Raw genomic sequence first — 12,552 nt, 5'->3', positions numbered from 1 at the left:
CCAAAATGTCAATCGCGATCTACTGGTTGATAGCAAAGGCAATGTGAGTCGATCGCGGAGCCCTGCTCTACCCCTCCCTGCTGTTTACCAGCAGCTCTGCTTCACCTCTATAGGGATGCTGGGGATGTCTTTCAGTGTGTGAGAAGGTTCCGTGTAACAGTGGGGAGTGGGGAAGAAGGCAGAGAGGGCGGGAGGGCAGTCTGAGGTGAGCAGTGCTGGGCAGCCAAGTCAGTTCAGGCTCTGTGTCTGGGTTCATTTACCAAGATACCTTTGTACAGATTAGCAGTTCTTTTTCTTTCTCCTATGACAGGTGAACTGTAGCTTTCCTGTCACTATAGTCTTGTAGTGCAATGTCTGTGCAATGTTCTGCCATTCAATGTCTCATTAGCGTCAGTCACTTCTGTGTCATACTTGGTACATATATAAATAAATATATGTTTAGCCTTTTTATTGATGGTAGATCATTTTTAGTTATACGTTATACATTGTTATACATTGTTAGGCTAAACTGTAAAGGACATTTATTCTGCTTCACTACTAGTGAAATATTGCCTCAGAACCATTATGTAGCCCAAGAATCAGATAATGGGCCCCTTTAAAGTAATATCTTTGCTTCCACAATACACAAAATCAGTACATACTATTGCATAAATGTTACACAACAGCTACATAGATCAGTAAATAAAATCTAAATAGAAGAAGTCTGTCTTTGAATAAATAATGTAAACTGAATTATATTTTCCATTCTTTTAGTCAGTAAATGGGACCTGTTGGATGTGGCTGTCTCCTGTCTGGTTTTATAGTGCACTTTATTGAAATGTGTCTTTTGTCTACATTCCTGTCAATCTCTAAGCTTGCACTAAAGCCTGCTCTGCTGCCTACTGATCAGGATATTGAAACTTTACTTTCTTTACCATAGTGTTTATTATAGTCTTTTACCAAACCTATTTATCTTTCCTGCTGAGACATCTCCAGAAAATTCTTCTGTAATTCTCTGTACAACTCAGCAAGACCTTCAGTCTTCAGACCTCAAATCCCTTGTCATGCACAGCAGTGCTTTCATACAGCTACCTTCTTACTCTATAAAGAACAGCTGAAGCATTGATAAGGGAGCGACCCTTGTGTCAGTGAACACACTTCTGTATGTTGCACAGTGCTGGATTCACCACTGTGACTGACCTTCCTAGACCTTAATCCTAGCTTTGTCCGTCATATTTCTATAAATGCCATTGGGAAGAACATTCAATTTAGCAGGATATTGCTTTACAGAGAGAAGATATAGAAATTAATAAATATTACCAATAAGCATGTTTGCCTACTTTTTAAATACTTGGAAAACAGATGACATTTTCTTTGTACAGATTTCTTTATATCTGCCCAGTCATAAAAAAGCAAATGAATGGCTATGGGTAGAAGCTTAGATTCAATATGGGCAAATTTATCAGATGTATGCACAGTCATGTTTTTTTTAAGGAAAAGTTTTGGTTTTCCTGTTTTTGTTTTGAAATTCATTGTGTAAAGTAGTAGCCATTTTACATACAGATGATGCATAGGGTAACTTGTTTTAATAAATCTACTACTACTACTGCTACATACTTTGTAAGTCCATTGCAAGTAAGTCACCCAACGTCATGGCCTTTAAGCTTTCTGCAGTTACACGGAGCATTCCTCCCGTTTGACGAACAAGTTGTTTCCAGTGCCTCGTTCTCATGGCAGGATTGCTGAGATCTTCTATTAGTGGCAAGGTCAACTGCAAAAATAAGATCAAGGAATGTAAATGTAGTAAACTTTACATAAAACAGCTGCAAATAAAACATTTACGAAACCACTCTGCCTATATTACAGTTTAAAAATCATAATTTATTACATAATAAATAAAACAGTCCCTATAATAGATATATACTAACAAGTGTCCTAGGCTTACTTATACTAATCAAAAGTGTTATACAAAACAAATATATGAGTACTATGATAGGGGACAGGTGAAAATGAAAAATACCATCTCAGAACAGATATTCTCTTGACTCCTAACGTAATATCAGCAAAAACTATTTCTAGCTGGTATTAATATTTTTATTTTTTCAGCCAGTATTTATATGGAGCCCAGATATTACGCAGAGCTTTACAAAGTCTGTATTCATGTCACTAACTGTCCCTCAAAGGGGCTCACAATCTAATGTCCTTACTATAGTTTTTTGTCATTACCGCAGTCTAAGGACATTTTTTGAGGGAAAGCCAATTAAATTAACTGCTATGTTTAATAACAGATTCAGAATCTGGAAATTTTGTTGTTTAGTGTCTGAGCTGATTTTGAAATTTAATTATTACCTATACATACACAATATGCACATATAATACTAATAAGATAAGTTAACTTACATGCATAACATTCACAGCTTCCAGCGGCTGCTTGTAAACATCCCATTCCTGAACTTCTCCAGGAAGGGACTGAAGAAGAGTTAGCTGTTGTCTAGTTCTTTTGTGCAGTTCATTTGTATTCAAATCTTGCCACAGTTCCATCTTCCAGACATCTTGTTCTTTATAAATTGAATCTACGTGCTGCCACACAAGGCTCAGTTTCCGCAGAAGCTCATCACAACTGTGATAGATAAATAGAAATGTATCTGACAGGTTAAAGTAAGCTAGTGTACAGGGTATCACATGGAGGTACATATTTTACTTGAGGACCAAAGCTTTAATTAAACTCAATTTTGAAACATGTAATAACCAGCAAAAGCTTATAACTTCAACACAATAAAAACACATCCTCCATACTTGTTTAAAATGGAGAAGTCCACAACTGTTGTTTCAAGAAGCTCCTGCAGTTCCTTCAAGTCTTTAGCTTCTTTTTGCAAAATTTGTAGTCGTACGTTGAATTTCTCTATGATGCCAAAAGCTTCTTGTGTTGTACATTCATACTTGTAGACTTTAGAATTCTCAATATCAAAACCCAGAGTGTCAAGTTTACTCTGAAATGTTTCTAAATCCTGAAATGAGGAATAATTTATGTAAATAATATCTCTAAATGGTAATAAAAAAAAACACTAAATAATATAAGATTATATTTTCTTTTGTGTTAGACTAAGGCACTGAGTTGTAGATCTGTATATCAACCTCTGCACCTAATGGGCTATATTTAATAAAGCTCTCCAAGACTGGAGATACATTTTCATCAGTGAAGCTGGATGATCTAGAAAACCTGGAAAGGATCTGATCCAGGATTTAAAACATTTGCTAACAAAAAGCAATTGACTTTTAGGAAATCTATTGCAGGCTTGCTGGATCACCCAGCTTCACTAATGAAAGTGTATCCTCTCCACCCTTGGAGAGATTTAATAAATCAGGCCCAATATGCTACAAGTAAGTTGACTTAGATGGATTTAGAAATAATTTGTTTTGCAGATGTCCGAATATCCTCTTGAGATGGTACCAACTCTTTGATTTAGAAAAGGATGAAAAAGGCTTAGACACTCACACATCCCACCAAGAATAGGAGTCCTTGCTTATCCTTTGGTCATTGTATGACAATTAAAAAGCAAAGGGGCATATTTAGGCCTTGTGTTTGCATTTTATTCATTGAGTAAACCTGGTGAGAACGTTTCTGGTGCTATTTAACTCACTACAATTTAATGTGTTATGGGGATCACATTATGAAGCTTATAAGGTATTGTTCATTTTATGGCTATAGCAAACATGTCTCCCGACACCAATGTTTGTGACAGCATACACATGCAGAATGATCTATTTAACTTGAAGACAGCTATATTTTCCTGAAGACATTAGCCGGGTATTACTATGTAATTTTCTGTGACACTGCTTAACCCACACAAAATAGAATATACAATTCATACACTAGATAATAAGCAACGGCATCAAATAAAAGTACTCTCATAATTAAATTGGATTGACCTCTTCCAACCATGTAGGTTCTGCATTAAAATAGCATCTAATTGTAAAAACCTTTAAGCTTCACTTTATATTCTTGACCCCTTAACACTGTAATGAGAGGAGTGTTTCTATAGATGCTTAACACGTAAAAGTAGAAATGAAATACAAACATTGAAGATAAAAATCTTTTCTGTAAAATTCACACTTCAGGCTAGGACATCTAAGTGTTGTGTTCTCCTGCAATTAGTATGCTTCTGATATCATTAGTTTGCTTTTTCAAGAAACTAAACAGTTCAGTCCAGCTTGTAGATCAAATGTACTCAATTCATATATTTTTCAATTAAAATAGACCTCAGTATTACCATTATAGTCTGTATAGCTACCCAACACCAGAAGCATTATAGATCTCAGTCCTTGAGTTATAATGATTCCTATATGCCATAACAACCATTGTTTAAGCAATAAGAGCCAATGAACCTCGACAAAAAGGGTCACAAAGCATTACCCCGTAGCGTATTAGGCTTAGATTCACAAATATTTGTGACTAATATTATTATGTCTATGTTGTCACAGATAATATAATTGCTCATTAACCAGAAATTTGTAAAAAAGGAAACATTACCCTTGACACAATGTCAGCTTGTTGTTGGATCCTTGGACCCAAGCGTTGCTTTGCAAGGGAAACTTTAGTCTTCATAGTATTCCAACGTGCTGGCATTGTCTTATAGAGGACTTCGGACTCAGTAGGTAGGGTCATCTCATGCTTTCCTAATAAGCTCACAGTCTTCTGTAAAACTGCAAACTGCACCTCCATTTCTGCTTGTTTGGATGACACCTAAGAAGCAATACAGCTTATTTAGAAAACAGTTTCCTGGTATAGACAATCATTCCGTTATTATGTAGAAATAGAGCAGCAGTGGCTACATCCATTACAAGTTCATGTCATGTGCATAATAATAGGAGACTTCATCAACCCTAAGCTTTTCCAGAATTATCCCATTTTACCAAAGTCATTTGTTATAACATTGCTAAGATCACTAACTCCCTATTAAGGAATGATTAGAACCAAAGATAATTAGCTCAATTCCATACAACGCTTGAGAAAACTGACTTCAGTTCCAGTTCCAGTTTGCCTAATATAAGCATGAATAAATAACAATTCTAAATGACACTTCTATCTAAATTTGGTAAAGGAAATATGTGACAAGGCGTAAAAGAAAAAAAAAAGGATAAATGGAAAATTGTGATGGAAAATGGAAAAAGGGACAATGGATAGATGGAAAATGCTAGACTATCCTTAAGGAAAGTCATAATGAGTTTCCTACAAAGAAGCTCAGTCTATGTGCTGACATGGACAGTATTGCCCATTAAATCAGACACAATAAAAAGCTACAAAGAAACAGCCTGGTTTGTAAGATCAAAGAGGTCAAACAATGCTGTGATGGACTACAGTGTGGGGCAGTACTGTTTAATAAAACTATTGTACTCTAGGTATATTTGCTAGCCACTCATGACAACTGGCAGTATTTCCCTACATGTGGAATTATCATCTAATTAATGTGTGCTGAGGGCAAGACTTGATGTATGATTGGACTAAAAAGGCCAGCCAGTACTAATGGTAGTCACATTTAGTTATGTTAAGCAGATCACATTAACACAAACAAAACAGGTCAACAGAAAAGAACTCTTTAACTCCTGCCAACAGGACTGATACCTCATTTGTTTAATTATAGCAAAAATAAACATGCCTCACTGAGCTGATTCGCTCATCCTTTCTATCGACGCAACATTGAAGAAATAATAGCTTGATGTATGGAAAATTAGATAACAAGCTTTTTAATTTGGATTTCAAATGAGGGTTTTTTTACAGTAACAGTTTAAATTATTGTGTGTAAAAAATCAGTATGCTATGTTCTTTTTTAGGCAGTGTTTAGGCATATATATATTCCCATAAATATTATTTTAGGAATTATATAAAACTAGTTTTAAGGGTTACCTAAATTAAATAAATTTTGTGCTCATAGCAGTCAGCATCTTCTGTACCCAACAAATTGAAAATAGTGTAAAACAGGAACTATATAACTATAGTTTTTCTAATGCCTTATATATGTCAGGTCATGTTTTAGCTGAGTTCCTGGAACTAAGTGAAGTCTAGCAGCACTAGAGCAGTGTTTCTCAGGCTGGTTTCCCTGGAATTCTGGGTTTCTCCAGAGGTTGCTAGAGATTCCTTGAGAAATGAGCATTGTGTGACTCTCAGTTCAGTTTAAGTTACACCAATATTCTTTTTGGCTATCTGTATGGATGACATTCTTTCCACTGGTCAGCAACCTAGGAGGCATTCTTTCTAATCACCACTACACTAATGTACTGTGATCTGTGGATATAATAATTAGAGAAGGGGTTCCCTGAGGACCTGGAAGTTATTTTATGGGTTCCCCCAATGGTAAAAAGTTTCAGAAACACTGCCCCAGAGTGTCAGGTTTGATTCTAGACTGGGTTATTATATTTTGGAGTCTGTGTGTTCTCCCTGTGTTTATGTGGGTTGGCTTCTATTCCTTCCACATTACCCCTCAAAAATTTATCCTGAAAGGTTATTTGGCATCCTCCTCAACTACTCTTAGACTATGAAAATGGTACAATAGATTGTATGCTCTTCTGAGAGACAGTGATATGATCATGAACTCTGTATACTGCAGATTAAGATGTCAGCATTATAAGTGTATAAATAAATAATTTAGTGAAAGCTTTAAAATCCTAATAAAAATGTTACTGAGGCTTTACTATTGCATGTACATTTGCAAGCAAATAAAGAGAATGCACAAGGCCACAGTATTACAAGTCAATAGTTATTACATTTATACAGCGATAGTCATGTTTATTTAACTAGGAAAACATAGGGCACACAAAATAACTCATATTTCTTATATTACATAGGATATAGTGATGACTTATGTCAGCCTTGCTACCTACAACATTCATATATTAAAGAATATGAAAGGAAAGGTCAACATATTGCAAGATGTAATAAAGGATATATTAATCTTACCTCATTAAAAAGGCGCATCATCTTCATGAATGATCCTGTATCTCTTTCTTCTCCTGTAATGCTTTCAATCTGTGGTTCTGTCCTTCTCAAGAAGGAATCTAAATTCCTTAATGTGGCAGATGTCTAAAAAAGAATCATATTTAAAGCTAAACTCTACTTGTACAGGTAAATACACAGCAATACATAATATAGATTCGTTAGTAGATGACCTGATTTTCCTGTACTCAGGTCATGTTTTAGCTTAATACCCGGATCAATAATAATGTCTAGCAACACTAGAGTATCAGGTTTGAATCTAGATTAGGGTACTGGCTTTTATGGAGTGTGTATGCCCCTTTATAGTACCCTATCACCAAAAAGCAGAAACAAACTGATGATTTCATGTTTGTGCTTTTTTCTTTGGTTAATTTGTTACTGGAATGCACATGTGTATGCAGCAGATCTGAATGGACCTAAATTCTTCCCTACACGTTCCCAGTATAGTTGTGGAGGGGATTAAAAGGACATCAAAATGAAGTCATACTAAAAAAAATGTATAATAGTTGCATTGAATTTAATGAACAAAACTGGTGACATGAGACACAAAAAGATTCTGTACAGTCACAGTGATGCATGTAAAAAAAGAAAAGTTTTGAAATATTTATCTGCACAATATCCTTTATATATATATACACAGTGCCATATGTAGTTCTAAACTTCTGTCGGGTAGGCCTACCCTCTGGTAGCTGAGTTTGGGACTGGGGAGGGACTGAATCACATGCTGGAATAATTTGCATGCACATGTGTAAAACACTAGCTTATGGTTACTATATGATAAATAGTAATCTCCCATATTGAAATAGGTGATTATATCTTCCATACAATATCTAATATGGTCCCAAGAAAGACATTAATGATCCGTCACATGGCTACACTTTAAAATGAATAAATACCTTTGTATAGTACCTAAACAAGCAGTCCCCTAAGGATAGGGGCATGTAAAAGCTTTTGAGATAATAAATAATATTTTTACACTATAACCCATCTGAATTTTAGGGATAAGATGTGTTTCTTGGTCATGGAAATATATACTTAAATGATAACATGTTGGCCTATGTTAAAATTTGAGTGCAAGCATGATGTATGAATGAACATCCTGCATTTGCCTATTATTGTATGGAATGATAAATGATATGTTGATAAAGAATCAAAATGAGTTATTATTAGGCAACGGTAGTGCAACATTTATGAAATGATATAAATAATACGAGTCAGAAAATAGTGAACAGATTAAAAAACATAAGCAAATAAAATCAAGTGCTACATCCCATTCCAACTAATTTGGTGAAATATTAAACTAAAAAAGTTTTTTTTTAATCAATGTGCAGAAGTATGAGTGTTAAAATGAATGCTTCGGTAACAGAACATTATAATGGCCCATATACCATCTTTAGGCATATCACTAAAATTATAGTATACATTCGTATAAACACTGATAATCTTTATATGATCAATATTTAATTACCTGGTCTATAAGGTATTTTGTAAAGGTCCACATCCACTTTAAGGCATAGGCAGACAGAACCTGCTTGATGGGCCTGAAGTCCACTTGAATCCACATGCAAAGCTGATGATCTGGAAGTGCCTGTATGCTGTCCTTGACAGCCTGTATAAAAGAAAATTATAGGAAAACTTATATTGAGGATAAACACCATGGACTGTTTTCTATTTTCCAACCATCAATTTAGCTGTATTTTCATATACAGCTATTCGAATCCCTATGCAATGCTCATTTCAATGCATATTAAACCAACGCTCATTCTGCAATGGTCCAATTATCAAAAGAGAACAGCAGTCACAATGGCAAATGGTATATCTTATAAAAGAACAAACAGCCAAATCTCAACCAAATTGGCAGGCAAATAATTTATGAATACAGTCTATTTAGTACTATTAGGACAAAATAACAGAGGTGCAATGTCAGATAAAAGATGTCTGTATTTTAATTGCACCTTAAAAAAAGATCTTATAATCAGTAAAAAGATCTAGAATTTCACACTGACCTTGGTTTTTGAGATTTCAGAGTCAAAGTCTTCTAGGAGGGGGCCATGCATCATGTGTACATTGGTATCCTTGGGCAAAATGAATGCTCTTTCTGCTACAGTCAATAGATTGTTGTGTGGCTTTGCTGAAAGATCACTAAAAAAGATGATATATATTTATATATGATACTGCTAGTGTTTGACATCAACATCAAAATTTAAGACAAAAACAATGCTCTTTTCATTGGTGACCAGTGACCACTTATTTTAAAATGTCAATAGGAAAGTCCCTTCCTCCTTTGTTAGGCATTGTAGGAGGGGATAAATCTTTACTTTCTTGGTGTAGCAAGCATTAACATGAACCCTATGGTTCCAAGAAACCCTGGTTGCAAAGAATTGAACTTGAGTGTGCCTTCAATATCCAAAAATCCTACCCAACTAAGCATACAGCTATGTATTTGGACGCAGGTACTTGCTTTAGGTAAGAAATAGGAATTATAGGCCCATAGCTGAATTTAGCCAATTAATGTGCTATTTATTCATTTGCATCCTATGTCATACTGTGTATCTAAATCCTAAAGTTGTTCCAACAACGGGTCTGATTTATTAAAGCTCTCCAAGGCTGGAGAAAATGCACTTTCATCAGTGAACCTGTGTGATCCAGAAAATGTGGAATGGATTTCCCTAAAGTCATTTGTTATTTGTTAGCAATTTTTTTTTAATCCTGGACCAGATCCATTCCCGGTCAGGCCTAATGTTATAACATTTTCTGTAATATTCCTGAGTATACAGTAAAGAAACCTAGCGGAGAACAATAGGAAACTGTCCAAGGGGCAGGGGGTGTAGTAGTTGATTACTACTGTGCCCTAGTACATTCAGTCACATTCAACACAATGCTGAAATGAATAACTGGGTGTTCATCACAGGTAATTTTTTTGGAAGACTGAGAGGCTAGGATGGCTAAACATTGGTGAATTCACCAAACCATTACATAGCCAATTAGTTAGTTGTAAAATGCAGAATAAGATTTTTGTGCTGATGAATTGTACTGCTTTTTCTCTTCTCTGTATTCATTACAAAAATATATTGCACTAAGAGCATCTTTGCAAACAACTGTATGTAGGATATAAGTACTGCTTTTTGCCTTTTCATTACATATTATTTGTATATTTCAGATCTTGTTAGTAATATTAGGCTGCTAGGAAAAAAAAACCATCAAATAATAACATATTGTAGTAATCTAAGTTTTAATTTGTGTGCCTAGCAGATGTTTTTTGGAAATTTTGAACATTAGCACACTTACTTCATGATCAAAGGGTCTACTTCATTTTCGGTCACATCTTTCTCAGGATTGTGGCCAACTGTCTGCTTACCACAAAGGAAATTCTGAAATTCTACATTAATATCCTTTTTCCATAAATAGGAATAGCTCCTGAAACCATGTAGAAGTGCCTATAAGAGAAACAGATTTACACTGTAGGAGGTGATAAATAAGTGGCCTGGCAAGGTAAAATGCAGCCTTGGCTAAAATTATCAATGAGCTAAGTGTTTCTGCTGTTTTGTCACTTCTCTGGGCAATCATTTCTAAGTTTCAGAAGATGAGAACATTTCTTTTCATAACTTTATTAATCTACTATAGTACTTAAGTTACAATAAAATATCCTTTGGAAGCCAAACTCATACTGCTTCATACAGTAAAATATATTTTATCTCTATGCAGCATAGGCAACAATATGTCCACATTATGTCTATATGTCTACAATAGCATCACATTTCAGATTCTAAAGGACCATAAAAAATGAAAATGCTGTATAAGAGATATTCATTGGGCATACATGTATAAGTGTATAAAGCTTAATGAGGACAACATTGATATTTTAGTGTAGTTATTATCCTCCATGAGATTTTTTGTGTATAAAGTGCATATACAAGAGGATTTCTAGCTACTTTTTTAAAACATAGTTATTGATTTTTCACAATCACACACATGATGCCACCATACCAGACATGTTGCCTTACATCTGGCACATTGTGCTCTACAAATAAGCCCAGGAGCTGGGCAGATCAGAGTCAGGACTACATATCACACATACACACAACTTGGCCCTCACTTGTTTCTCATAGATGATTCTTGGGTTTGGCCTATCTCCCATCAATCTTTTCTTGGGCTGGCCTCTCTTATAGATGGCACCAGGGCCTCACTTATCTCATAGATGATTCCTTGGCTTCCCACATTTCATATACAGGTAGTCCCAGGGTTGCACATGAGATATGAACCATAGGTTTGTTCTTAAGTTGAATTTGTATGTAAGTCGGAACAGGTACATTATTTTAATAAATGCAATTAGGACGGATGTTTGTCTCAACATATTACTAGGCAGGATGGTTACTGTATAAAATCTTCACTGTGAGTTAATCACAAACGAAGCAAAAGCAAAATCTTTATGGAGCCTAAACATTCATTAACTTCTGGAGCAAGCTGTGCTTTGATATGCAATATGAAACAACTGCAGAGTTTGTCTTCGTCATTTAAGTGTTACATGATGCTCCAGAAGAGCTTGGCTGTGTTTCGCAAAAGATTTCTTCTGTAAGTCATGAAAACTGCCCCGTCTTGTTTACCTCTAATTGATATTTCTTGGCCTCCTTTCTCTCTCCTATAGATGTCACCAGAGCCCTGCTTATCTCTCATAGATGACAGGTTGACTTCCAAACATCTCTTATCTCTGACAGGTAACCTTTTTCTCACAGATGACTTTTCTCTGGATCCTGGGCCCCACTTATATCTAATATATGAAACCTAGGTTACACTTATCTTTCACTGATGACCCCTGGACCCTACTTTTTTCTTAAATGACTCATGGGTCTCACGTATGTCTCATAGATGACTATCACTGTAACCAATGCTTCCATTTGAAGACCCCCCATCCCTATTTCTTTACTTTCTTCTAAACAGCAAAAAAAAACTCTTAAAATAGGTTCTAATCCTGTTCTAAACCTTTTACTATATATACCTAAAATAAAAAAGTTTTAGTTCAGAATTATATTTTAAAACCTCTGGATTTTTGCTGTGTGCGGCTCATTCATGAGAAAGTGATAGGAAATCTCTCTAACAGGGACACAAAGGTAATAAAACACTGCCTAGACATACACTTTAAACTAAGGTCTACAACGTTACCTGCTGATGGCTTGTTGTATTCACAAAGGTTAAAAATGCAAGTCGATAATCACAGAAGAAACCATTTGGAAATAAAAAGACTTCATAACCCTAATACAGCCTCCCAGTTTGAGAATCAGTGTTTTCTGTTTGCATTTCCGCACAATGGATGACAGCCATGGACTGTAACTGGAGCTTAGGTATGACAAATGCAACATAAAACATTTTATATTTTCTTTATGTTTGTATAAGTTATATAGTAATAAGGAATGCTTGCTTAAATCTATATTAGCAAATGCTAATGTAAAATATTTCTATGTAGGCCATTGCTTTTTTATCTATATTTGATATGTAACCTTCATTGATATGGATCTGTAAACATCTGTGAGATATTTTTCAGTTCTCTGCATGATAAAATTCTAAATGAGATTGTGTTCATTGAA

General features: G+C 35.2%; 1 protein-coding gene across 1 annotated transcript in view; it reads right to left on the bottom strand.

The window, feature by feature from the left end:
- Nucleotides 1-12,552, bottom strand: part of LOC140326798 (uncharacterized) — a 222,399-nt gene that overhangs the window by 188,620 nt on the left and 21,227 nt on the right. The window contains 8 exon segments of the mRNA XM_072405754.1: nt 1,597-1,750; nt 2,380-2,599; nt 2,776-2,987; nt 4,511-4,723; nt 6,935-7,057; nt 8,439-8,579; nt 8,977-9,112; nt 10,259-10,407. Of these exon segments, the coding sequence (XP_072261855.1) occupies nt 1,597-1,750; nt 2,380-2,599; nt 2,776-2,987; nt 4,511-4,723; nt 6,935-7,057; nt 8,439-8,579; nt 8,977-9,112; nt 10,259-10,407 (1,348 nt within the window).

This window comes from Pyxicephalus adspersus, chromosome 1 (genome assembly GCF_032062135.1).
Source record: "Pyxicephalus adspersus chromosome 1, UCB_Pads_2.0, whole genome shotgun sequence".
In the NCBI taxonomy this organism is placed as follows: Eukaryota; Metazoa; Chordata; class Amphibia; order Anura; family Pyxicephalidae; genus Pyxicephalus; species Pyxicephalus adspersus.
Note: the sequence above shows the minus strand (reverse complement) of the source record. Positions and strands in the feature narration are given on the sequence as shown.